The sequence below is a fragment of the Nerophis lumbriciformis genome, linkage group LG03 (assembly GCF_033978685.3).
Source record: "Nerophis lumbriciformis linkage group LG03, RoL_Nlum_v2.1, whole genome shotgun sequence".
Classification (NCBI taxonomy): domain Eukaryota; kingdom Metazoa; phylum Chordata; class Actinopteri; order Syngnathiformes; family Syngnathidae; genus Nerophis; species Nerophis lumbriciformis.
The window spans coordinates 43,187,088-43,214,911 of NC_084550.2; the positions used below are offsets into that span (position 1 = coordinate 43,187,088).

Below are 27,824 nucleotides of genomic sequence, written 5' to 3' on the forward strand. Positions count from 1 at the left end.
GTAAATAATTCAAGTATATACTCTGATGATTATCTTGTGTGATGACTGTATTATGAAGATAGAATATATCTGTATCATGAATCAACTTAAACAAGTTGAAAAACTTATTCAGGTCTTACCATCCATCCATCCATCTTACCATTTAGTGGTCAATTGCACGGAATATGTTCTTCACTGTGCAATCTACTAATAAAAGTTTCAATCAATCAATCAATCAATTTCAATCAATCAATCAATGTGGATGTGAGTGTGAATGTTGTCTGTCTATCTGTGTTGGCCCTGCGATGAGGTGGCGACTTGTCTAGGGTGTACACCGCCTTCCGCCCGATTGTAGCTGAGATAGGCTCCAGCGCCCCCCGCGAACCCAAAGGGAATAAGCGGTAGAAAATGGATGGATGGAATCAATGTGGTTTACACACTCATCCCACACAGCAAAGATAAAAAGCTTTTTTGAGAGAAGCTGCTGCTACTTTTCAATGTTTTATTAACCTTTTGCAGTAATATTCACACCTCAAAACTATTTGCCTCTTTCAGACATATTCTGCTAAGCTAAAAAAATAAAATAAAAAGTTGCATCACAGCCGAAACAGCAATACGCGATCAAGCAGACTCAATTTGGCGTTTTATGGAGCTGGTGAATTTGGAAACTTGCTTAATAGGTGCAGTTTACCCAGAAAAACATCATGAAAAACATTTTTGTAGGTTGGTTTACGATTGTTTCCTTTATTTAAGAGTGTCTAGTTATCATTTATTATGTTAAGAGCAACAACTTGAAGTTAAATTTATTTGGACCACAACTCCCATGAGCTTTAAACGCTAGTCCCGCAAAACATGTCGCCATCTTTGTAGTCCTTAAGAACAGTAATTGTTAAATCCTCGGGTCGGATGCGATAGCAAAACCATTTTATTTTGATAATTGGACTTAAACGGAAACCCTGCCCCGTTGTTTTTGTTCGTCTTTATCCTCGCCACCAGCCCCGTTTAACCATCAATGCTACATGTTGGCTTCAATGAAAACAACAAAGGAACCCCACGGCAGCCATGACAGTCGGTGGACGTGCTTGCGCGAGACGCTGTGACGTCACCAACGGCTCGAACGGGGCGGGGCTCGTAAACAGAGGAATCGAAATAAAGGATCGTGCAGAAATTCAAATTGGTGACTATCTCGCTTCTCGCCTTAAAGTCCACGGTAAGTTTGCATTGCGTGCCGAGTGCGTCGTCGTTCGGCTAAGGGGGTTTTTATGCACACGGGCCGGTTAAATAAATGCATTTTTCGCTCTTACTCGACGCCACCATCATCGCTGTGTGTGTGAGTGTAATGTGTGTGTGTGTGTGTGTGTGTGTGTGGCACGGTAACCAGCGGACAAAATGGCGAAATTTTCTGAGTCGAACCACAACGGTCAAGAGTCCACTATACCAACAGTTTCGACTAGCAGCGTCCATTTGGGACTTCCCTTTTTTTTAGTCCACCCCGGTGCAGTTTCCCGCCCCATTAAACGATGCGGGCCGCGGTGAATGAATGTGGGGTTGTTTGTTCAGGCTGAGGGCCTCGAACCAGTGCTATTTCTCGGCGTTCTCATTTGTTGCTTTTTTTAATCTTCACCTTTCAGGTCAACCCCCCGCAATGCCGATTCGCCGAGCAGCAGCGACTCCGACCCTGGAGAAGCAGTCCTTTTCGGCTACAGCAGAGACAGGTGAGGTCGGTCGAGGACGTCCATCGAGCTGAACCAAGTTCCCGTGAACGCACCAGAGGCTCCTTAGCTTGAACATGGCTGCTGCCTTCGGCGATCTCACAAGTTTGCTCCAAACAAAGCCCAGTTTTGCTGTTTGGAATGCTATCTGCCGTCTTAAATTGACACACCAAAACTAGGCGACCAATTTAAATGCAGATAGTCTGGAAGTTTGAACCAAAACTGCGCTTTAGTCATTACATACATGACAACAAATGGGAAATGCCAAATTTATCAAAGCAACTGATACCATTTTAAAGATTGTGGAAAAAAACATTTCCAATAAACCATTGTGATAGGTCAAATATTAATGTAGCTACACATTTAAAAAAATTAAAGAATCAGTGGCTTTTTAGTCTTGAATTTCCCATTAAGACACAAGTGTTAAACTCAAGGCCCGGGGACCAATTCTGGCCCGCCACATGATTCATGAATGTGGCGTATTACTTAAAATGATGTGTCCATGGCAGGCCACTTATATGATGTGGCGGGCTGCATAGAATGATGCAGGACCACATAAAATGACACAGCAGGCCAATTTAAATCTTGCAGTGTGCCATATTTGGCCTTGACTTTGACATGTGGTTTACACACTCATCCCACACAGCAAAGATGGCTGGCACCCTTTTCCACAAAAGCATGATGAAAAGCTAGCAATTTGAGAGAAGCTGCTGCTACTTTTCAATGTTTTCTTAACATTTTGTTGTAATATTCACACCTCAAAACTATTTGCCTCTTTCACACAGATTCTGCTAAGCTAAAAAATAAAATAAAAAGTTGCATCACAGCCGAAACAGCAAATATGCGTTAAAGCAGACTCAATTTTGCGTTTTATGTAGCTGAGGAATTTGTAAAATTGCTTAATAGGTGCAGTTTACCCAGAAAAACATCATGAAAACATTTTTGTAGGTTGGTTTGCGACTGTTTCCTTTATTTAAGAGTGTGTCGTTATCATTTATTATGTTAAGAGTAACAACTTAAAGTTAAATTTATTTTTGGACCACAACTCCCATGAGCTTTAGACGCTAGTCACGCAAAAGACATCGCCATCTTTGTAGTCCTTTAGAAAAGTAATTGTTAAATCCTCGGATCGGATGCGATAGCAAAACCTTTTTATTTTGATAATTGGACTGCAAAGTAAAGGTGAATATATTAAAAGCTCTTTCTGACGAAATGCATGTATTATTATGCAAATTGTGTGAAAAGGCTAATATACATTTATATTCATATTCACTGTTACATGCGGCCCTCAATAAAAACAAGTTTGACACACCTGCGTTAAAACAATAGAGAAAGATGTGACCTATATTTTGGAAAATTAAATTCAGAATACCATAGTCGAGAAATGCATGAATTAAAATGTAACCCAAAGAAAATCACTGAATGGCATTTTTTAAAACTTTATTTAGTTAAATAGCGGTACCGATCGTTGCGGTATACCGTTGTGAATGCAGACTGAATGGTTAAAAAACGTCGTAAATTGCCATACAAAGCGAATAATTGTAGTTGAATGTTTTATACTGTCTGACCACAGTGGAGTTTTTTCCTGGATTCTCATGGCGGTGGCCTCGACAGTTTTAGCTAGCACAAAAAGCTGTTTCAATGCGCAGATTGGCTTCTTATTTCAGCATTATAAGGACAGATATGTATACAAACAAACAAAACTATAAGTAAATATATCAAAACTCAACTTCAGGGACCATTTTGTATCATCCTGAGATGTAAAATTTTGTGCGTTATTGACACTTTGAGAAACCAGACCTGGAAATTTCCAAGTCGAGGCCCTTCCGGGGATGTGAACAACGTTTAACTTTACAACTTTCAAAACTACAATCAACAACCAAATACATGCAGATAGTCTGGAAGTTTGACCGAAACTACACACATAACATGACAGTGTGTTTTCATGCACACAGAAAAAATGTGAAAGGGGAACATTATCACCAGACATGTAAGCGTCAATATATACCTTGATGTTGCAGAAAAAATACTTTTTTTTTTAACCGATTTCCGAACTCTAAATGGGTGAATTTTGGCGAATTAAACGCCTTTCTAATATTCGCTCTCGGAGCGATGACGTCACAACGTGGCGTCACATCGGGAAGCAATCCGCCATTTTCTCAAACACCGGGTCAAATCAGCTCTGTTATTTTACGTTTTTTTCGATTGTTTTCTGTACCTTGGAGACATAATGCCTTGTCGGTGGTTTGTCGGAGGGTGTAACAACACGAACAGGGACAGATTCAAGTTGCACCAGTGGCCCAAAGATGCGAAAGTGGCAAGAAATTGGACGTTTGTTCCGCACACTTTACCGACGAAAGCTATGCTACGACAGAGGTGGCAAGAATGTGTGGATATCCTGCGACACTCAAAGCAGATGCATTTCCAACGATAAAGTCAAAGAAATCTGCCACCAGACCCCCATTGAATCTGCCGGAGTGTGTGAGCAATTCAGGGACAAAGGACCTCAGTAGCACGGCAAGAAATGGCGTCAGTTTGTTCCCGCAGACGAGCGAGCTAAACCCCCTATCGACCCTAGCTTCCCTGGCCTGCTGACATCAACTCCAAAACTGGACAGATCAGCTTTCAAGAAAAGAGCGCGGATGAGGGTATATCTACAGAATATATTAATTGATGAAAACTGGGCTGTCTGCACTCTCAAAGTGCATGTTGTTGCCAAATGTATTTCATATGCTGTAAACCTAGTTCATTATTTATTAGTTTCCTTTAATGCCAAACAAACACATACCATTCGTTGGTTAGAAGGCGATCGCCGAATTCGTCCTCGCTTTCTCCCGTGTCGCTGGCTGTCGTGTCGTTTTCGTCGGTTTCGCTTGCATACGGTTCAAACCGATATGGCTCAATAGCTTCAGTTTCTTCTTCAATTTCGTTTTCGCTACCTGCCTCCACACTACAACCATCCGTTTCAATACATTCGTAATCTGTTGAATCGCTTAAGCCGCTGAAATCCGAGTCTGAATCCGAGCTAATGTCGCTATAGCTTGCTGTTCTTTTCGCCATGTTTGTTTGTGTTGGCTTCACTATGTGACGTCACAGGAAAATGGACGGGTGTTTATAACGATGGTTAAAATCAGGCACTTTGAAGCTTTTTTTAGGGATATTGCGTGATGGGTAAAATTTTGAAAAAAACTTCAAAAAATATAATAAGCCACTGGGAACTGATTTTTAATGGTTTTAACCATTCTGAAATTGTGATAATGTTCCCCTTGAAGCATACCGTATTTTCCGCACCATTAGCCGCACCTAAAAACCACAAATTTACTCAAAAGCTGACAGTGCGGCTTTTAACCCGGTGCGCTTTATATATGGATTAATATTACGATTCATTTTCATAAAGTTTCGATCTCGCAACTTCGGTAAACAGCCGCCATCTTTTTTCCCGGTAGAACAGGAAGCGCTTCTTCTTCTACGCAAGCAACCGCCAAGGTAAGCACCCGCCCCCATAGAACAGGAAGCGCTTCTTCTTCTACTGTAAGCAACCACCCGCCCCGGAAGAAGAAGAAGCACGCGGTGCATGCTGGGATATGTGACGTTTCATTTCCATTTGTGTGTTTATGTAAAGACCCCAAAATGGCTCCTATTAAGTGTGTTGTCTGTCTAATTATAAATAATGCAGACGAAGCGTGTTAACTGAGTTCTCAACGTTTACTCACAGCGTGCTCATAACCACATTCTAACTGCCAGCATACAACAACGCTTCTCAGGGCTACCGCGCATGCTCGTCACTATCGTTGCATGCTGGGTAGTGTAGTTGTTATATTTGCTAGCTCATAACATCACATTGAGAGACACGCTTACGCGCTTAATTCAATACTCGCCGTCATTCCGGGTGGATTGACAAAAGACCTCCAGCCGCTAGATATTGGTGTCAACAGGGCATTCGAAGCTAGACTGCTAACTGCGTAGGAACAGTGGATGACGAAGAAGCGCGCGGTGCATGCTGGGATATGTGACGTTTCATTTCCATTTGTGTGTTTATGTAAAGACCCCAAAATGGCTCCTATTAAGTGTGTTGTCTGTCTAATTATAAATAATGCAGACGAGGCGTGTTAACTGAGTTCTCAACGTTTACTCACAGCGTGCTCATAACCACATTCTAACTGCCAGCATACAACGCTTCTCAGGGCTACCGCGCATGCTCGTCACTATCGTTGCATGCTGGGTAGTGTAGTTGTTATATTTGCTAGCTCATAACATCACATTGAGAGACACGCTTACGCGCTTAATTCAATACTCGCCGTCATTCCGGGTGGATTGACAAAAGACCTCCAGCCGCTACATATTGGTGTCAACAGGGCATTCGAAGCTAGACTGCTAACTGCGTGGGAACAATGGATGACCGAAGGCGAACACACCTTCACTAAGACAGAGGCAGCGCCGGACGACATTCGCCCAACTTTTCAATTCGGACACCGAAGGAGAAAAATTCGAGGGATTTATGAATGAAGAATAACTTCAGAAAGTGAGCGTTATGTTTATTTTGTGTGTTGTGACATTAACGTTCGAGCAACATTATGTTGCTATTGCTCTGCACTATTTTGAATTTTACTATGTTTGTGATTGCACATTTGCGTACATTTTGGGACAGAGTTGTTAGAACGCTGGTTTTTAATATATTATTAAAGTTTGACTGACCTATCTGACTGTTTTTTTGACATTCCCTTTAGCGCAGCGTAGGCGCGGCTTATAGTCCGGGGCGGCTTATTGGTGGACAAAGTTATGAAATATGCCATTCATTGAAGGTGCGGCTAATAATCCGGTGCGCCTTATAGTGCGGAAAATACGGTACATTTTTTTTGTAAAACATGAACACCATAATTGAAACGACGCACAGACTTTTGTATTTTTATGGTGACAAATCATGCAAAACGCTCCGATTACTGAAATGACGCAAAATCCAAAGATAAAACAAATGCAACAGGAAAATGCTGCAAATGTCATAAACAGCCATGAAAGAAACGCAAGATCACTGGACAAAACTAGCAGACCAGCGCTCATCACTGACATGGGTGCTGGGGTGTCAAACGCATTTCCATTGAGGGCCACGTATTAAGTCATGGCTGCCTGCGAGAGTGAATATATATATGAATCTAAATGTATAATCACCTTGTAATGTTATTACACAATTGCTTATGCATTGATTTTTTTTTTACATACCGTATTTTCCGCACCATAAGGCGCCCTGGGTTATAAGCCGCGCCTTCAATGAACGGCATATTTCAAAACTTTTTCCACCTATAAGCCGCCCCGTGTTGTAAGCCGCATCTAACTGCGCTAAAGGAATGTCAAAAAAACAGTCAAATAGGTCAGTCAAACTTTAATAATATATTAAAACCAGCGTGATGTGGGCGCGCATGGAATCGTATATCAACATGGACGGAGCTGCGTGAAAAAAGCCACCCGGCCTCTTCGCGTAAACTTAAACTTACCTTAACCACTCGCTCATCTTTTCTTCATCCATCCCTTCGAGTTAGCTTTTATGATGACGCCGGCTGGAAAGGTCTCTTTTGGCAAGGTCTTCCTTTTGAATATCACCATGGGTGGAAGTTTCTGGCCATTAGCATGGCAAGCTAGAACCACAGTGAAGGATGACTTCTCATTCCCTGTGGTGCGAATATTCACCGTACGTGCTCCCGTTGTATCCACAGTGCGGTTCACAGGAATATCAAAAGTCCGTGGAACCTCGTCCATGTTGATAATGTTCTCTGGCCGGATCTTTTTTTCAGCTATCTTGTTTTTAAAATATGCACGGAAAGTAGCCTGCTTTTCTTGAAAGTCTTTAGGCAGTTGCTGTGAAATAGTAATCCGTGTGCGGATGGAGAGATTGCGTCTTTTCATGAACCGGATCCCTGTCGCTTAGTAGGAGCCATTTTGTGGTCTTTACAGATGTAAACACACAAAGGAAATGAAACGTAATATTCGCGCGCTTCTTCTTCTTCTACGCGGGCGGGTGGTTGCTTACAGTAGAAGAAGAAGCGCTTCCTGTTCTATGGGGGCGGGTGCTTACCTTGGCGGTTGCTTGCGTAGAAGAAGAAGCACTTCCTCTTCTACGGGGAAAAAAGATGGCGGCTGTTTACCGTAGTTGCGAGACCTAAACTTTATGAAAATGAATCTTAATATTAATCCATATATAAAGCGCACCGGGTTAAAAGCCGCACTGTCAGCTTTTGAGTAAATTTGTGGTTTTTAGGTGCGGCTAATAGTGCGGAAAATACGGTACACACAAAAGATGCAGTACTTTATTTTTTGTGATTTATTTAGTTGTATTTGTATTTGTTTTTAAGATGTATTTATTTTAAATACTTTAATTTTGAAATACTTAATTTACACGTTATTTGCAGGCTTTTGCGGGGCACATAAATTCGATCAATCAATGTGTATTTATATAGCCCTAAATTGATGTGGTGGGCCATATCTGGCCCCCGGGTCTTGCGTTTGACCCCTGTGCTTTATAACCTGGGTTTTTGACATTTTCCCGACCATGGGCCCCTAAACTGAAGTAGACCCGCAGCAGAAACCCCCTACTTGTATATCTTATGTACAATTGTTTTAAATTAACCCAGTCCTACAGGGACCTTGTTTTTGTGCAATAGTAACTTAAGGTGCAAAGATAAATACAGGTGGTCCTTGTGTTATGAACTAGTTGCTTGCCTAGAAGTTGAGTTTTTGTGTGAATTGAATCTTATTCCTAAAATATACATATTTTGCAGTATTTTCCGCACTGTAGAGCACACAAGAGATATTTAAATTTTACAATTTTTTTTTTTTTACCATATATTAGCCGCAGATATATACGTTGTGAAATTTAGTTATTTACACAAATATTTTGTAAATGTTTATTTCCATACATTGTTTCCAAACTGTCTGTAACACGCCAGTAAAACACAAGTCATCGTTATGACCCACTAGCTGCGCAAGCTAGCTATCCAATCAGATAAACAGCCTCAATAACTCCACGATGATGTTTTGGTGAATTTACTGAGGAATTTGTGAAACTGAAACAATACAAAAAGAATGCCATTGAAAGTTAATAATAGTAACACAAACACTCGTAAACATGTTAGCTAATGCTAACGACGCTAGCTTCATTACTAATTGATAGCACGTACAAATATGCATGAAAACACTCCTACAGACATCACACATGGGATGGTTTAGTCAGTATAAATTGTTTTAGTTATATTGTAAAACTTACAAACGTTGCTTGGAGTGATGAATGAATAGGAACTGTACTTACAGTAGGTTTAGAAAAAAAGTAAACAGAATGACTATGCAGTACCTGCAGTGAGCGAACTTGTCCAAAGATGGTTCCATAGCACAATTGTTTTTTTAACTATTAACAAGTAGACAGAAGAGCACTGCAGCCCAATAAAAAATCCAAACTTTGACAAATAGGAGACTTATAGCATAGTATAAGTAAAGAAGAGCAGGCAGCAGCTCACATGTTCTCGTACTTTCTGTAACCTCCAGGAAGAAATGTCAGCCATCTTGAAAAATGTTCGAACTCCAAAATTACATTAAAGAGCTTGGAATTGTTTTTATTTAAATGTTTGCAATACTTCAGGGTTTCGCACGAGGAAACCTTACGATGTGTCCATAGTTATAAAATGAAGACTTGTTATATTTTGAAATGCAAATGTCTACACTTTTCTAAGACATAAAGGTGATTCTGAAATTACTCGCAATTAACCACATTAGCGCCGCATAAAACTTGTCGCTTCTGGTCCCACGTTTCCTAAACAATATAATTTTAAAACAAAAAAAGTTCAACTGACAAGTGATTATACGTAAGTTCTGGCTAGGTTTTACGGAATCTGCTTTTTATTGTTTTATCTGTTTTTTTAAGTCAAACTCTTTGTAATTCATGTTTTAGCTGTATAGCTCACGATATCTCGTTTCGAGGGCAGTGCTGACCTAAAACTTGGGCCTCCCACTTACCTGACGGAGAAATCGGACCCCACTTGATTGACATGAGTGCGAGCTACCAAGTGTTTAGAGCTGAGACAAGAAGGAAGTGGGAGTATTCCGATTAGGCCTAAGGAGGTATCACAGTACTGTTGGTTGGAAGCGACGAATCATCATTGTTTTTGTAATGTTCTGATGTTATTTTTGGTAGGGATGTCCCGATCCGATATTTGGATCAGATCGGCCGCCGATATTTGCAAAAAAAATGCGTATCGGCAAGGCATGGGAAAATGCTGATCCAGATCCAGTTTAAAAAAAAAAAACTCCGCTCCGTGTTTTCCAACGCACCTATTTAAATAGTACATTCCACTTTTCTGCTGCTCCCTAATTTCCGTTCCGCATTTTCAAGCACACCTTCAACACATCCACAGGTCTGTGGATTCTCACGCAGTTGCTTTTAGCTGCTGGCATTACACGACAGGCTCTTCTCACTCTTTTCTGTCTGTGCTTCTCTCAGACAGCAAGCGCACCTTCTTACACACGTCACATACTGTCACGTCATACGTCACAAACTGTCACGTCATATGTCACATACCGTATTTTCCGCACTATAAGGCGCACCGGATTATTAGCCGCACCTTCTATGAATTACATATTTCATAATTTTGTCCACCAATAAGCCGCCCCGGACTAAAAGCCGCGCCTACGCTGCGCTAAAGTGAATGTCAAAAAAACGCTGCGCTAAAGTGAATGTCAAAAAAACAGTCAGATAGTTCAGTCAAACTTTAATAATATATTGAAAACCAGCGTTCTAACAACTCTGTCCCAAAATGTACGCAAATGTGCAATCACAAACATAGTAAAATTCAAAATGGTGTAGAGCAATAGTAACATAATGTTGCTCGAACGTTAATGTCACAACACACAAAATAAACATAGCGCTCACCTTCTGAAGTTATTCTTCATTCGTAAATCCTTCGAATTCTTCGCCTTCGGTGTCCGAATTGAAAAGTTGCGCAAGCGTGGGATCCAAAATGGCCGGTTCCGTCTCGTAGAAGTCATCGGGAGTCAGTGTCGCTGTTGTTCTGTGAATCCTGCCTTCCGGAAAGCTCGGACCACAGTTGTGACCGAAATATCTGCCCAAGCATTTACGATCCACTGGCAAATGTTGGCGTATGTCGTCCGAGGCTGTCTGCCCGTCTTAGTGAAGGTGTGTTCGCCTTCGGAGCTGTGTGAAAAAAGCCACCCGGCCTCTTCGCGTAAACTTCCCTTAACCACTCGCTCATCTTTTCTTCATCCATCCATCCCTTCGAGTTAGCTTTTATGATGACGCCGGCTGGAAAGGTCTCTTTTGGCAAGGTCTTCCTTTTGAATATCACCATGAGTGGAAGTTAGCATGGCAAGCTAGAACCACAGTGAAGGATGACTTCTCATTCCCTGTGGAGCGAATATTCACCGTACGTGCTCCCGTTCCACAGTGCGGTTCAGTTGCTGTGAAATACGGTAGTAATCCGTGTGCGGATGGAGAGATTGCGTCTTTTTATGAACCGGATCGTTTAGTAGAAGCCATTTTGTGGTCTTTACAGATGTAAACAGGAAATGAAACGTACGGTGATATCCGCGCGTTTTTTCTTCTTCTTCCGGGGGCGGGTGAAGCGCTTCCTGTTCTATGGGGGCGGGTGAAGCGCTTCCTGTTCTATGGGGGCGGGTGCTTTCCTTGGCGGTTGCTTGCGTAGAAGAAGAAGCGCTTCCTGTTCTACCGGGAAAAAAGATGGCGGCTGTTTACCGAAGTTGCGAGACCGAAACTTTATGAAAATGAATCGTAATAAAGCGCACCGGGTTATTAGGCGCACTGTCAGCTTTTGAGAAAAATTGTGGTTTTTAGGTGCGCCTTATAGTGCGGAAAATACGGTACGTATACGTCCTCCCCGAGCAGAGAGGTAGCAGCATGGCTAACGCTAGCTGTGATGCTAGCGCAGCCGTGTGACCAACGTTCTCTCTAAGGTGCGCGCTTGTGCAATTGCGCACTGTTTAAACGTCCTCTGCGCATAGCAATTATATGCCACGCACAAAATCAAATAAAAAAATAGGTCTATAACAATTTTCGACACACGGACACGACGGAGAAAACAGTTTTTGTCATCATTGTTCAAATATTATAACGTCTGTCGAGACGCTTATCTCCGTTCGGTGCCACACGCCCACACCATCAAAATGCCGAGGCAAAAATTTCCAGATCAACACCGTATGAAAAAATTAGTGATTTTTTTTAGTTGTGATTTCCTTCTCTGCATGAAAGTTTAAAAGTAGCATACCGTATTTTCCGCACCATAAGGCGCCCTGGGTTATAAGCCGCGCCTTCAATGAACGGCATATTTCAAAACTTTGTCCACCTATAAGACGCCCCGTGTTATAAGCCGCATCTAACTGCGCTAAAGGAATGTCAAAAAAACAGTCAGATAGGTCAGTCAAACTTTAATAATATATTAAAAACCAGCGTGATGTGGGCGCGCACGGAGTCGTATATCAACATGGACGGAGCTGCGTGAAAAAAGCCACCCGGCCTCTTCGCGTAAACTTACCTTAACCACTCGCTCATCTTTTCTTCATCCATCCCTTCGAGTTAGCTTTTATGATGACGCCGGCTGGAAAGGTCTCTTTTGGCAAGGTCTTCCTTTTGAATATCACCATGGGTGGAAGTTTCTGGCCATTAGCATGGCAAGCTAGAACCACAGTGAAGGATGACTTCTCATTCCCTGTGGTGCGAATATTCACCGTACGTGCTCCCGTTGTATCCACAGTGCGGTTCACAGGAATATCAAGTCAGTGGAACCTCGTCCATGTTGATAATGTTCTCTGGCCGGATCTTTTTTTCAGCTATCTTGTTTTTACAATATGCACGGAAAGTAGCCTGCTTTTCTTGAAAGTCTTTAGGCAGTTGCTGTGAAATAGTAATCCGTGTGCGGATGGAGAGATTGCGTCTTTTCACGAACCGGATCCCTGTCGCTTAGTAGGAGCCATTTTGTGGTCTTTACAGATGTAAACACACAAAGGAAATGAAACGTAATATTCGCGCGCTTCTTCTTCTACGCGGGCGGGTGGTTGCTTACAGTAGAAGAAGAAGCGCTTCCTGTTCTATGGGGGCGGGTGCTTACCTTGGCGGTTGCTTGCGTAGAAGAAGCACTTCCTCTTCTACGGGGAAAAAAGATGGCGGCTGTTTACCGTAGTTGCGAGACCGAAACTTTATGAAAATGAATCTTAATATTAATCCATATATAAAGCGCACCGGGTTATAAGGCGCACTGTCAGCTTTTGAGAAAATTTGTGGTTTTTAGGTGCGCCTTATAGTGCGGAAAATACGGTATATTATCAATCAATCAATCAATCTTTATTTATATAGCCCTAAATCACAAGTGTCTCAAAGGGCTGCACAAGCCACAACGACATCCTCGGTACAAAGCCCACATATTAATGCAGTATGAAGAAGAATGTTTTAATGTAGACATGCAAGCCTTGAAAGAACATTTTGAAAATCAAGACTACATTTCCTGCAAATGGATGCATTTCTACCCTATATTTTAACTTTAGATTTATTCTCATATCAAACTCTTTTAGCTGTCTTTTTGACACTTACATCCGGTGCCCCCCTCCACACCCTGGATTATAAATAATGTAAATAATTCAATGTGATTATCTTGTGTGGTGACTGTATTATGATGATAGTATATATCTGATAGTATATATCTGTATCATGAATCAATTTAAGTGGACCCCGACTTAAACAAGTTGAAAAACTTATTGGGGTGTTACCATTTAGTGGTCAATTGTACGGAATATGTACTTCACTGTGCAACCTACTAATAAAAGTCTCAATCAATCAATCAAAACACATAGAATCATCATACTGCTGTGATTATATGCATCAAGTGTTCATTCAAGGCTAAGGCAAAATATCGAGATATATATCGTGTATCGCAATATGGCCTTAAAATATCGCAATATTAAAAAAAGGCCATATCGCCCAGCCCTTGTTTCAATGATGCCATTTCTGTTTGTCATGTATAATTTTGTCTATTTTGTGTTTATCCTTGAATAAACAGGTCAGTTTCTTGTTACCAACCATTGTGTATTATTCAAACTCACCTAATTCAGCTGGCTAGTTGTTATCAAGAGTACTAAAACCCTTTTCAACATGATTCTGACAACTAAAGTAGGCTAAATAACTTTAATACATGCTCGGATAGGCCAGTATCGGTCAGTATCGGATCGGAAGTGCAAAAACAATATCGGTATCGGATCGGAAGTACAAAAACCTGGATCGGGACATCCCTAATTTTTGGAGTAAGGCAAGACTCAATAACAGGCATGTGATTTTTCCGTCTATAGTCGGAAATCCGTCTTTTTTTATCTCTGTAAAAATATTTTCCTTTTGTCTGTTTTTTTCCGACCTACAATGTGTGTTAAAATCTTGATCCGTCTCTGCCATACCTGTCAACAACTACGGTTTTCCCGTAATGAATACGGTTTTTGATAATCCATTCCGGTTTACGGCTGCAGTGGTAAAAACTACAGTTTTCCATTAAGAATTATTAACTTAAAAACGAAGCTACGTAGCGAAGCAACTCCATGGGCAGGGGACAAAATATATAGGAAACATCAATGATGATTGGTTGGTTTACGTATAAGAACATCCATGATTGGTTGGTTGTTTACTATGATGAGTCACGACTGGTCAAGATCAGTGCAAAACATTACGTACAGGCCAATCAGAGGACCTGCGGCCCAGGCCCCCTGCTTATTTTCAGTCTTTTTCATTAAGTTCAAATCACATGCCTGCAATTAACAAAACAAGCTGCAGACCAGACGACTACAGGAATGTCAGCAAAAACACAGAAATACAATACATTTATTTTCGCGTGGAAATATCACTTAAACGGTAATGAAATACCAAAAAAATAGGATCCAAACAAAATGTGTTGAACACTCTCCTCAGCCGCAGGTAATCGCTGTTCCTTTCGCACTGCGTTGCAGAATGGGGAGGCGATCAGGAACACCAAAACAAGCTAGCATAGTTAGCATCATCTAGCTAGCTTTCTTTTCGTCACTGTTAACTCTTCGAGCTACAACGTTGACAACTTTCTTCTTTGCTGCTCATCCTGTTTGGATGATTACAATCCAAACACTGAACCAGTGGTAGTTGTAGAGTATTTATTAGTAGCCAGCTAGAAGGTGTATTCTTTGATGGAAACAGAGGTCACAACCAGAGGTGGGTAGTAACGCGCTACATTTACTCCGTTACATCTACTTGAGTAACTTTTGGGATAAATTGTACTTCTAAGAGTAGTTTTAATGCAACATACTTTTACTTTTACTTAAGTATATTTATAGAGAAGGAACGCTACTTTTACTCCGCTACTTTTATCTACATTCAGCTCGCTACTCGCTACTAATTTTTATCGATCTGTTAATGCACGCTTTGTTTGTTTTGGTCTGTCAGACAGACCTTCAAAGTGCCTGCCTTACTGGTGACGTTTCACTTCGTTCCACCAATCAGATGCAGTCACTGGTGACGTTGGACCAATCAAACAGAGCCAGGTGGTCACATGACCTGACTTAAACAAGTTGAAAAACTTATTGGGGTGTTACCATTTAGTGGTTAATTGTACGGAATGTGTACTGTACTGTGCAATCTAATAATAAAAGTTCCAATCAATCAATCAAAAGTGTGAAGGAAAAAAGATACTTTTTTATTTCAACCGTACATCCCGTCAAAAGCCTGTCTTCACAATAAAAGTGCCGCTCCATCGCGCCTGCGCTTTCAAAACAAGAGTCTCCGAAAGCCAGCGCAAACAAACTGGCAAGCTAAGGAGTTTGACGCCAATATATTTCTTGTAAAGTGTATAAAACGAATATGGAAGCTGGACAAATAAGATGCCAAAAACCCACCACTTTCATGTGGTATTAGACAGAAAGGAGGAACTTTTCTTCTCCTCCTCCATTTGAAAACGTGGACGTTATCATCACTACTGACTGATTACAATCAACGCAAGTCATCAGAATCAGGTAATGCACCAACTTATATTCTAGTCTGCATGAAAGAAAGGAATCTATATGTTAAACATGCATGTATATTCATTAAAACACCTTTAACATGTAAACAAAAACGGCAAAATAAATACATATGAATTATATACTGTATATATCAATGTATATGTGTGTATGTATATATATATATATATATATATATATATATATATATATATATATATGATATGAGTGTGTATGTTACTCAGTACTTGAGTAGTTTTTTCACAACATACTTTTTACTTTTACTCAAGTAAATATTTGGGTGACTCCTCCTTACTTTTACTTGAGTAATAAATCTCTAAAGTAACAGTACCGTACTCTTACTTGAGTACAATTTCTGGCTACTCTACCCACCTCTGGTCACAACACAGAAAGTGTATTGTTTGAGGGAGCGTGGCAACAGATTAGAGTTACCAAATGCATGCATGTTATAGAATTTGACATTTTCAATGATAAAGTTAGTAAATGATCTAGTAAACATTGTGTGCTACATTACATGGGACATGTGAGTGTCTAGAAGAGGTTGATAGATGAGAATAAATGCAAAGGTCAAATATAGTGTAGAAATGTAGTCTTGATTTAAGAAAAAAATTGGTGCTTGCATGGCAGCACTTGATCTTTTTTTTGATAAGCTTTCCTCTTCTTTTTTTTTTTTGTCAAAGGGTGCTCACAGTACTAGCATGTGCAGTACAGTGTTCCCTCGTTTAACGCGGGGGTTACGTTCCAAAAAATACCCGCTTTAAGTGCAATCCGTTTAGTAGTTGCTTTTTGTTTTATGTTTTCGTTCATTGTATATATTTTTTCATTTACAGGATGTTTTTTTTATTGTTTTGTCTGTCTACAATACTGTGCAGTATGTTTTGTTTAATATATTTTAAGGCTGTAAAACTCCTAACCACACATTTTATAAACTTCTCAGACAGGCATTAACATTTTCCCACATTTCTCTGGTTTAAACACTCTCAAAGTTGAAATGTTCGTGGATTGATTAAAAATAAGCACAGTACACTACTGTATTAAAGAATGAAACCAAAGATTAAAACCTGTTTTAGACCAAAACATTTATTTGAGAAATAATGAGGATAAGCGGTTTGGAAACTGAATAAATATTTATACGTCCCTCCATCCATTTTCTTCGACTTTATCCAGGGCAAGGTACAAACGATTTCCTATAAAAAGTAAAATATGATAGCTTTTAGAAATAACACATTTAACTTAAATGATCAACGTGAGGTTGAACATAAGAAATTATTAATAGTGACTGGCGTATTTTAGGCCCTGCGATGAGGTGGCGACTTGTCCAGGGTGTACCCCGCCTTCCGCCCGATTGTAGCTGAGATAGGCTCCAGCGCCCCCCGCGACCCCAAAGGGAATAAGCGGTAGAAAATGGATGGATGGTTGGATGGATGGCGTATTTTACAGATCCTCTGGCCTCTAGTCACTTCTTTGTATTCTGTAGTGTACAGCAGTGGTCCCGAACCACTGGGCCGCGGCCCGGTACCGGTCCGTGGATCGATTGGTACCGGGCCGCACAAGAAAAAATAAAATTATATGTGTGCGTGTGTGTGTATATATATATATATATATATATATATATACATATATTTTATTTTTTATTATTTTATTTTTTTATTAAATCAACATAAAAAACACAAGATGCACTTTCAATTAGTGCACCAACCCAAAAAAACTCCCTCCCCCATTTACACTCATTCGCACAAAAGGGTTGTTTCTTTCTGTTATTAATATTTCTGGTTCTTACATTATATATCAGTATAGATCAATACAGTCTGCAGGGATACAGTCCGTAAGCACACATGATTGTATTTTTTTATGACACCCCCCCCACCCCCCGGTCCGTGGGACAAATTTTCAAGCGTCCGCATTTACAAAAAGGTTGGGGACCACTGGTGTACAGGACAAATGGCATGAAGATGATTGATTGGCTATGGGACAGTAGACCATTGTCAATAAGGACGCAGAACACAATGCGCATTCATACGCTGTTCAAAAATTTTTTTTTTAAACCCTGTAAAAAAAGAGACACACAAAATATATCTATAAAATGAACCGCGTTGTAGCAAGGGAACACTGTAGATGTAAATGAGCGTAGAGCAATGAGAATCCCTACAATAACAGTAGATTAAGAGAAATCTCGGTTTTGTGACCGCCAGATCCCGCAGACACTCCAGACGAGTCCCTGTCCGCCGACGGCGAGCAACCCGCATCCTCTGCCAAGACCGCTGATGCCGGCGAGGCCAAGGCGAGCGATGGCGAGCCGGCGGAGAATGGCGAAAAGGCGGACGACGAGGCCGCCGACAAGGCCGAGGAGGGACCGGAAAAAAAGGAGTAAGTTCCACGAGCGCCCGCCCAGTCGTCACACGGGGGATCGCTGCGATATTTCACTTTGATAGCACTTATCTGCTCACATGATCCTTACCTCTGCTGGATAACAGCAGGCCGCCCACCCTTCTGCTGGATGTGGCGTTGCCTTTTCCGCCGCCACTGGCTGCTAGTAAGTGAGAGTGGACGGCGATTATTTAGTCCTTAGTCACTGAGTCGTTTTCTTGACTGTGTTCTTGGTCAGCGCTAGCAGTCAGCCACTGATCCGCTCATTAAGACAAGATGTTCTCAAATTTTCAGTTTGTCTTCCCTGTCGGTGACAAACGGAAGTGACAAATGCAAGGACTGCGTGGCTGGCCAGTGCGCAACACACTGCTATGTTCCCCTACTAAGGTGAGGATGCGCTAGAGATAAGGGTGGGGACCATCACAGTGAAATATCGCTCCTGGCCGCCGCCGAGCATGACACTCAACGCCTCTTGCACCCCCCGCGCCCCTCCTTCTGTTCTTGTGTCCGCAGGTTGAAGGACGGCTACAAGTACAAGAAGGGCAAAGTCAAGAAGGTGAAGAGGACCATCCCGGCATGGGCAAGCGTCGCCAGCAGGAAAAAGCTTCCCGTCTCCAACTACGCCGGCACTCAGAATAGACTGGATCACCTCCTTATCGAAGCCATCACGGTGTGTACACAAATCTCCTCACTAGGGATGATGTTCGAAAACAGGTTCTCCCGGTGCTTCGATAAGAAAAGAGCCGATTCCATGGATTCAAATTCCTTTTTGAGAACCGGTTCCCGTTATCAAAGCCACTATACCGTATTTCCGCGACCATAGGGCGCACCGTATTAAAAGGCGGCGTGTCAGTTACGGGTGCTATTTCTGTATTTAACGCATAAATAAGGCGCAGCGTATTTTTGGGCGCAGGCATGGTTAAACATGCGCTATCATGCATGGACACTGTTTTAAAAAGGCAGCAGGAGCAAAGCTGAGTTCGCTTGTACTTTATTGAAGTATTTATCAATATGCTCCCATTATTTTTTTTGATCAAGCCTCATCCACAAATCCATCAAAGTTCTCATCTTCTGTGTCCGAAATGAACAGCTGGGCAAGTTCTCCATCAAACACGCCAGATTCCCTCGTCATTTTCAAAGTCAGTTCCGTTGCCGAAAGCTCGAACAACAGTGCAAGCAGACACGTTAGCTCAAGCATCCACGATCCATTCACAAATTGTGGTGTAACACGCTGCCTCCCAGTTTTCGTGAAGGTGTGTTCGTCTGTCATCCATCGCTCCCTTGACGCTCCCAACTTCACTTTGAACGTCCTGTTTACACCCTTGTCCAGCAGTTGGAGTTCATTCGTCATTCCTTAATGATGACTCAAGGTGGAAACTTTTCTTTCGGCAGCATCTTCCCCTTGAAAATCATCATAGGTGGCAGTTTCTGGCCATTAGCATAGCAAGCTAGCACAACAGTAAAAGCCTACTTCTCTTGCCCCGTTGTGAGTATCGATTCGCTACCGTGCTGGTCCCCTTCTTCTCCACAGTGTGCTTCACCGGGATGTTGAAAGTAAGCGGCACCTCGTCCATGTTGGCGATGTGTTTGTCTGCAATTGTTTTTATTTACAACGCACATAGCAGCACTATATGCTCACTGGGGCCGTGCCTCTAGCGTCCTCTCTCACCTGAAACCTTCACCCTTTAACGTCCGCATGTTGTCCTCAGTCACGTCCGCCTTTCCTCCATATAAACAGCGTGTCGGCCCAGTCACGTAACATTTATGGCTTTTGGAACTCAGTGCACACACAACAACTTATCTGGATTCGATAAGGAATCGGTTTGATAAGAGAATTCGATAATGGCATCGACATCGATAATTTCTCAACGAACATCATCCCTACTCCTCAATTTAGCTTAATAAATATTATTCAACAAACCAGTTTTCTTTTAAGTAATATATAACTTCACCAGAGCTGTTATTTTATGTAGGAATGTAGTTCATCATAGTACTGGCACCCAATGTTTTTAAAGTATTGATTCTGAATAGAGTTGAATCGTACAGTGCCTAAAGACTCACAGCACTATTAAAAACGGTTAAAAGTCATTAAATGGAGTTTGCGGAAATGAAAGCCTATTAAAATTCATACAATTGTAGGCCAGAACCAATAGTCAATAAATCAATTTATGGAATGATAAATGAAACGGTACCATATTTTTGGACTATAGAGCGCACCCACTAAATTTTGGGGAAAATATTTTCCATATATTAACCGCACCGGACTATAAGCCGCAGACATATACGTTGTGAAATTAGTTATTTACACAGAAATATGTTGTAAATGTTAATTTACATATTTTCATTGTTTCTAAACGGTTTCTGCAATAACTCCACGGTGATGTTTTGGTTAATTTACTGGAGAACTTGTGAAACCGAAACAATACAAAAAGAATGCCAATGTAAGTTAATAATACTAACACAGACACTCGTAAATGTGTTTGCATATAATGCAAGATTGATTACATTACGCTAGCATGTACAAATATGCATCACAACACTCCTACAGACATCACACATGAGATGGTTGAGTAAGTATGAATTATTTTAGTTATATTTTAAAACTTACAAATGTTTTTTTGGGAGTGATGAATGAAGAATCCGTACGAGTAAAAAACAGTATGAACGACAGAAGCAAATCTACTTCCGTTTGAGAGCTCTTAGTGGAAGGACACTGCAGCGAGCGAACGAGTCCAAAAGATGGCGTCAAAGCACAACACACGATTTTAGTGTATTTGTTTTGTTTTTTGCATTGCATTTAAAAAAATCGAAAGATAAATGAAAACAAATTTAATCTCTTTGCTGTCATGTCTAAATTGCTGCGTCCTTGTCTCTGGCTTTTGAACTGGAAAGGAGGTCTCACTCTGTTCATCGCTCTCAGCACAAACGGTCAGCACGTTTATTACACAATGGAATTACATGTACAAAAAAACATGTTAACTTTCCAGTTTTGTAGACTTTCGTTGCTCTGTTCTTCAAAATTTGAAGGTAGTTGCCGTTTTGGGACACTAGAGGGTAGTAGTATATAAGCTATTCAAGCTACTAGTTTTGCCGAGACATTGGAAGTGTCCGGATGTTGCCACAGTGCATTAAAACCAACCAAACTAAAGACAAATGTGTGTTATTGAGTTGATGTATCAAGATATCGTAGTTTCTCTTCTCACTCCATCTAGAGAATCAACAGTGACATAGCAAGATGGCACAACCAAACTTGAAACTTTTACATGTTCATCTGTTAGTGTGTCCTTCCCATTGCTCATTGATCATTTCCTGAGTTGCGAGGGTACCAGAGGGTGAGTGTCTATGTTCGTGCAACAAACTGTGTTTTTTTACAAATTTTTTGTAATGAATCAATGCATAATTATCGTGATTGTTACTCAGACTATATCCGTGCAGTCCAAATCTATGATCGTTGCATCCCTCCCCTGTAAGTAGAGGTACCACTTCAATGTTATAACCTGGTCATGTTTTTTTAATTGTCAACTTTAATAGCACTGGTATCCTTCTTCCACATCACCAAAAAACTAATAAAAAAATAATTGCAAATTGATTTTTCCCTCAACTGTACAACCATTTTATTACATTTACCTTATTTTCTGGACTATAAAGCGCACCGGTACAGAAGGCACACCCACTGAATTCAAAAATAAGTATACTTTTTCATATATTAGCCGCATATAAGTCGCAGATATATACGTTGTGAAATTAGTTATTTACATAGAAATATTAAGTAAATGTTTATTTACATACCTTTTAATTGTTTCCAATCAGTGTATGTAAAACGGCTGATCAAACAAAACAGAAGTCATTGTCATGGACCCACTAGCTGCGCAAGCTTGCCCTCCAATCAGCTACACAGACACAATAACGCCAAAGTGATATTTTGTTGAATTTATGAAACTGAAACAATACAAAACGAATGCCATTGTAAGTAAATAATACAAACAGACCCACGTTAATGTGTTAGCATATTAGCTAATGCCAACACGCTAGCTTCATTACATTACGATAGTAGGCACAATTATGCATGAAAACACTCCTACAGACACCACACATGGGACGGTTTAGTAAGTAAGATTTACGAACGTTCATTGGAGTGATGAAAGAAGAATCCATACGAGTAGAAACGCTATGGACGACAAAACCACACTTCTACGTCCGGTTCAAAGCTTTAAAGGCCTACATCCGGTTCAAAGCTTTAAAGGCCTACTGAAACCCACTACTACCGACCACGCAGTCTGATAGTTTATATATCAATGATAAAATCTTAACATTGCAACACATGCCAATACGGCCGGGTTAGCTTACTAAAGTGCAATTTTAAATTTTGCGCAAAATATCCTGCTGAAAATGTCTCGGTCTGATGACGTCACAGATTGTAGAGGACATTTTGGGACAACATGGTGGCCAGCTATTAAGTCATCTGTTTTCATCGCAAAATTCCACAGTTTTCTGGACATCTGTGTTGGTGAATCTTTTGCAATTTGTTCAATGAACAATGGAGACCGCAAAGAAGAAAGCTGTATGTGGGAAGCGATGTATTGGGGCCGACTGCAGCAACACAAACGCAGCCGGTGTTTCATTGTTTACATTCCCGGAAGATGACAGTCAAGCTTTACCATTGGCCTGTGGAGAACTGGGACAACAGAGACCCTTACCAGGAAGACTTTGAGTTGGATGCGCAGACGCGGTACCTTGAGGACGCATGCAAACATTTGATCGCTTGGCCGTACGTGCGTGCCGCTATGTGCATGTCATGTACGTAACTTTGGGGAAATATATGTGCTGTATGAACTTTGGGGAGGTGAACGGTACTTTGGGCTCTGGGATTGAGTGTGTTGTCCAGGTGTTTTGAGTTGTATTGGCGGGTTATATGGACGGGAGGGGGGAGGTGTTTGTTATGCGGTATTAATTTGTGGCATATTAAATATAAGCCTGGTTGTGTTGTGGCTAATAGAGTATATATATGTCTTGTGTTTATTTACTGTTTTAGTCATTACCAGCTGAATAACAGGTCCCACCCACCTCTCACAGCATCTTCCCTATCTGAATCGCTCTCACTGCCCTCTAGTCCTTCACTCTCACTTTCCTCATCCACAAATCTTTCATCCTCGCTCAAATTAATGGGGAAATCGTCGCTTTCTCGGTCCGAATCGCTCTCGCTGCTGGCGGCCATGATTGTAAACACTGTGCAGATGTGAGGAGCTCCACAACCTGTGACGTCACGCTACTTGTCTGCTACTTCCGGTACAGGCAAGGCTTTTTTATCAGCGAACTTTATCGTCGATGTGCTCTACTAAATCCTTTCAGCACAAATATGGCAATATCGCGAAATGATCAAGTATGGCACATAGAATGGACCTGCTATCCCCGTTTTAAATAAGAAAATCGCATTTCAGTAGGCCTTTAAACAGCAGGAATTCGCATTCACTTAGCAGCACCTGCAGTGAGCGAACTCGTCCAAAAGATGGCGCCACAGCACAAACAATAACACAGCATTTAAGTGTCTTTGCATCTGTTTAAACACTTTTTGCTTTATGGCTGTCAGCGAAGAAAAATCCATAAGACAGCTGAACTGTTTTTTTAAGCCACAGGTTTCAAAGTGTAGACAAAAGTAGCGGCTTGCTTTCCGCAATTTACAGTCATTCTCCTGGAACCAATCTCCGCTCACCTCATTCAGCTGTTAAGCAGGTAAGTAAGAAGGTGTTTCCTTGTGCAGTCCTACAATCACAGATCTGGCGTGTCCTACCAGTCGGTCATGAAGTACATTGTGAAAAAGTGCCCTGACATGGAGCTGGACAAGAAGAAGTTTCACATCAAGAAAGCGATGAAGAAGCACCTGGAGAAGGGGACAATCAAGCAGGTGACTTGAACAACACGGCAAAATAAAAACACTCCAAGTAGGTTATTTCAAACATATTTCCTCTCCTCGGTGCCAGCTGAAAGGCAAAGGCCTCTCGGGAACCTTCGCCCTCGGGAAGCAGCCTTCCGCGTCAAAGGTAAGTGCCAAAGGAAGTGATGTCACCAGCGAACGTGGCCGCGGTGGTGACGGCCTGCTCGTATGACTTTGGCTCTAGAAGGCTGGTGCCAAGCAGGAGCTCCTCGGAGACGCTCTGCCGCTCATCATCACACGTCTGTGCGAGCCCAAGGAGGCTTCCTACAACCTGATCAAGAAGTACCTGGAGAAGCACTTCCCTAGTCTCAACATCGACAACAGGTGCGTTGAATTTTGGTACCCCTTAGAGATCCTGCCGTACAGGTCGATTATTCAACAATGTGAAATCAGTACATTTATTCATTAACTCGGGGCTCGGCAACCCGCAGCTCTTTAGCGCCGCCCTTGTGGCTCCTTGGAGCTCTTTAAAAAAATTTATGAAAATGGAAAAAGATGGGGGGAAATGTTTTTGTTTGAACTTTGTTTCTGTAGGAAGACAAACATGATACACACCTTCCTAAATTATATTACATTTTATATTATATATGCTTCACTGATGAGGGTATTTGGCCAAATCCTAAAGACAACTCTTTGAAACCTGCAGATGCTTTGATTATAAAAAAAATAAATGTTGAAAACTTTGTCACACGCTTCCTGCTCAGGCCCGAAGTCCTGAAATCGGCCCTGCTGAAGGCGGTGGAGCGCGGACAACTGGAGCAGATCACTGGGAAAGGAGCCACTGGGACCTTCCAGGTAGTCTTCCCCATTCTGAACATTTTATACAGGATTTCCACGTCAATAAAAGGCATTAAATGGATTAAGACCTTAAATGACATGAAAAAGCATTAATTCAATGTTCAGAGGCATTAAAAAATTATAAAATTGTAGGACTAAGCTGATAAGTCAATAAATTGAACGATAAATGAAAAATAACTCTAACTTTGCTACGTCTTCGTCTCTGGCTGTCAAACTACATACAAGAGGTCTCACTCTGTATCGCTCTCAGCACTTGAGTATATTACCCCCGTTCTATCCGGTCTTCATTGGTTTCCAGTCAAATTTCGCAGTGTTTAAGGTTTTAGTCCTGACTTTCCGTGCGTTGCAAGATTGCTGATTTGTTGTGTTCTCCACTTTGGTCTTCAGGCCAGGGTCTCTTAAAGATCCCTAAAACTCATTTTAAGGGAGATCTGGCATTGCAGACTGTAGGCCCGAGACTCTGGAAGAACTTGGACCAGTCCCTCCGTGAGCTTGACTATGCTGACTCTTTTAAAAAAAAAAAAAAAAAAAATTTGAAGACTGGTTTTCAGAAAAGCTTTTACTTAATGGATTTTTTTTACTTTTTATCAATTTTATAACTTTTTATGCATTTTATGATATTGAGAAATCACAACTATTGTCGACATGTATAGTTATTGTCGACTAATCGTTGCGCCCCTATTACACATGCGTATACAAACACTTTGGGTGGCAATAAAAAATAGTTAAAGGGGAACATTATCACCAGACCTATGTAAGCGTCAATATATACCTTGATGTTGCAGAAAAAAGACCATGTATTTTTTTAACCGATTTCCGAACTCTAAATGGGTGAATTTTGGCGAATTAAACTCCTTTCTATTATTCGCTCTCGGAGCGATGACGTCACGTTGTGACGTCACACCGGGAAGCAATCCGTCATTTTCTCAAACACATTACAAACACCGAGTCAAATCAGCTCTGTTATTTTCCGTTTTTTCGACCGTTTTCCGTACCTTGGAGACATCATGCCTCGTCGGTGTGTTGTCGGAGGGTGTAACAACACGAACAGGGAGAGATTCAAGTTGCACCAGTGGCCCAAAGATGCGAAAGTGGCAAGAAATTGGACGTTTGTTCCGCACACTTTACCGACGAAAGCTATGCTACGACAGAGATGGCAAGAATGTGTGGATATCCTGCGACACTCAAAGCAGATGCATTTCCAACTGGACTGGACAGATCAGCTTTCAGGAAAAGATAGCGGATGAGGGTATGTCTACAGAATATATTAATTGATGAAAACTGGGCTGTCTGCACTCTCAAAGTGCATGTTGTTGCCAAATGTATTTCATATGCTGTAAACCTAGTTCATTATTGTTAGTTTCCTTTAATGCCAAACAAACGCATACCAATCGTTGGTTAGAAGGCGATCGCCGAATTTGTCCTCGCTTTCTCCTGTGTCGCTGACTGTTGTGTCGTTTTCGTCGGTTTCGCTTGCATACGGTTCAAACCGATATGGCTCAATAGCTTCAGTTTCTTCTTCAATTTCGTTTTCGCTACCTGCCTCCACACTACAAACATGCGTAATCTGTTGAATCGCTTAAGCCGCTGAAATCCGAGCTAATGTCGCTATCTCTTGCTGTTCTATCCGCAATGTTTGTTTGTATTGGCATCACTGTGTGACGTCACAGGAAAATGGACGGGTGTATATAACGATGGTTAAAATCAGGCACTTTGAAGCTTTTTTTAGGGATATTGCGTGATGGGTAAAATTTTGAAAAAAAACACGAAAAATAAAATAAGCCACTGGGAACTGATTTTTAATGGTTTTAACCCTTCTGAAATTGTGATAATGTTCCCCTTTAAATTAGATGTGTTGAAACCCTGTAAAGGATGCGAGAAAGTAGATTTGTTCTCAATGGGGCAAACCACATTTATTAGCGGTACGAACCGGACCAGAGCACTGTACCACAGGGTAAAGACAATCAATGTTACATTACGAATAACGATAACACCAAAATTGCTTACTTTATGTTGAGATAGATGCTTGTTGTTGATTTTGTGTCCTTATGATGTTGCAGCTCAAGCGCACTGGCAACAAGGTGCTGCTGAAGGGCGGCGCCCTGGAAGACGCCATCTTGGCGGCCATCACGGCCATGAACGAGCCCAAAACGTGCAGCACCACCACGCTTCGCAGGCACCTGCTGGACGTCAACAAGGACGCCAAGGAGTACCATCTGGGTAAGGCCACGCTCCACAAGTTTTAGTTTAGTCATTTAAGATCTGCAATAGCAGTGGATACAGGTGGAGCTCCAAAAGTGTGAATATTTAATGCCATAAATGTTTGTTTATTCCAGTAATTATATTTACAAAATTAAACTAATATATGACACAGGATCATAACATGCAACTTCCATCTTTTGATAACGTTTTGATGTTTATGGCTTGCAGCTTATGAAAAGCTTGTATTGAAAATCTCAGAAAATATGTGTTTATCGAAAACTAAGCCTTGATCCTGATAAGTATAACAAAGGGTGGACTATATCTCACTTTGCCTGTAATGAGTTAATATTAGTTTCACATTGAATTGCTGACATGAATAGACATTTGCACAATATTTCCTGTATTTTTAATGGGGTCCATATACTTTTTCTATTTATTATTATTATTTTATTTTTTTACATAAGACAAAAGCATGTACACAAACAGACATGACGGTACAACACAGCACCTACATTAGTCATTATTGTTGTAGCAATATAGGATTTAATCGCCACTAAGGGTCATATTACCTTTTTAAAGGGGAATGGCACTTTTTTGGGAATTTGCCCATCACTCACAACCCTTACAATTAAACAGTAGGTAAATAAAAGTCCGATAACAATGGAGCTACTGGGATTAGTTGTGCCCATAAAACCCACTAAAAAACCCCAACAATACTCTATTTGCCATTTGTGACCTTGATAGTAAACACGTATTATTACAAGCGCTAACATTAAGGAACTACTTTTAGCTTATGCTGC

General features: G+C 41.1%; 1 protein-coding gene across 1 annotated transcript in view; it reads left to right on the plus strand.

Moving 5' to 3' along the window:
- Positions 1 to 1,026: 1,026 nt before the first annotated feature.
- The window catches only part of hp1bp3 (heterochromatin protein 1, binding protein 3), a 32,199-nt gene continuing 5,401 nt past the window's right edge, over positions 1,027 to 27,824 (plus strand). The window contains exons 1-10 of the mRNA XM_061937790.2: positions 1,027 to 1,189; positions 1,611 to 1,694; positions 17,918 to 18,092; positions 18,387 to 18,479; positions 18,606 to 18,762; positions 23,851 to 23,994; positions 24,071 to 24,130; positions 24,209 to 24,348; positions 24,729 to 24,819; positions 26,883 to 27,042. Of these exons, the coding sequence (XP_061793774.2) occupies positions 1,042 to 1,189; positions 1,611 to 1,694; positions 17,918 to 18,092; positions 18,387 to 18,479; positions 18,606 to 18,762; positions 23,851 to 23,994; positions 24,071 to 24,130; positions 24,209 to 24,348; positions 24,729 to 24,819; positions 26,883 to 27,042 (1,252 nt within the window). The 5' untranslated portion in view covers positions 1,027 to 1,041. The remainder of the gene's footprint in view (positions 1,190 to 1,610; positions 1,695 to 17,917; positions 18,093 to 18,386; positions 18,480 to 18,605; positions 18,763 to 23,850; positions 23,995 to 24,070; positions 24,131 to 24,208; positions 24,349 to 24,728; positions 24,820 to 26,882; positions 27,043 to 27,824) is intronic.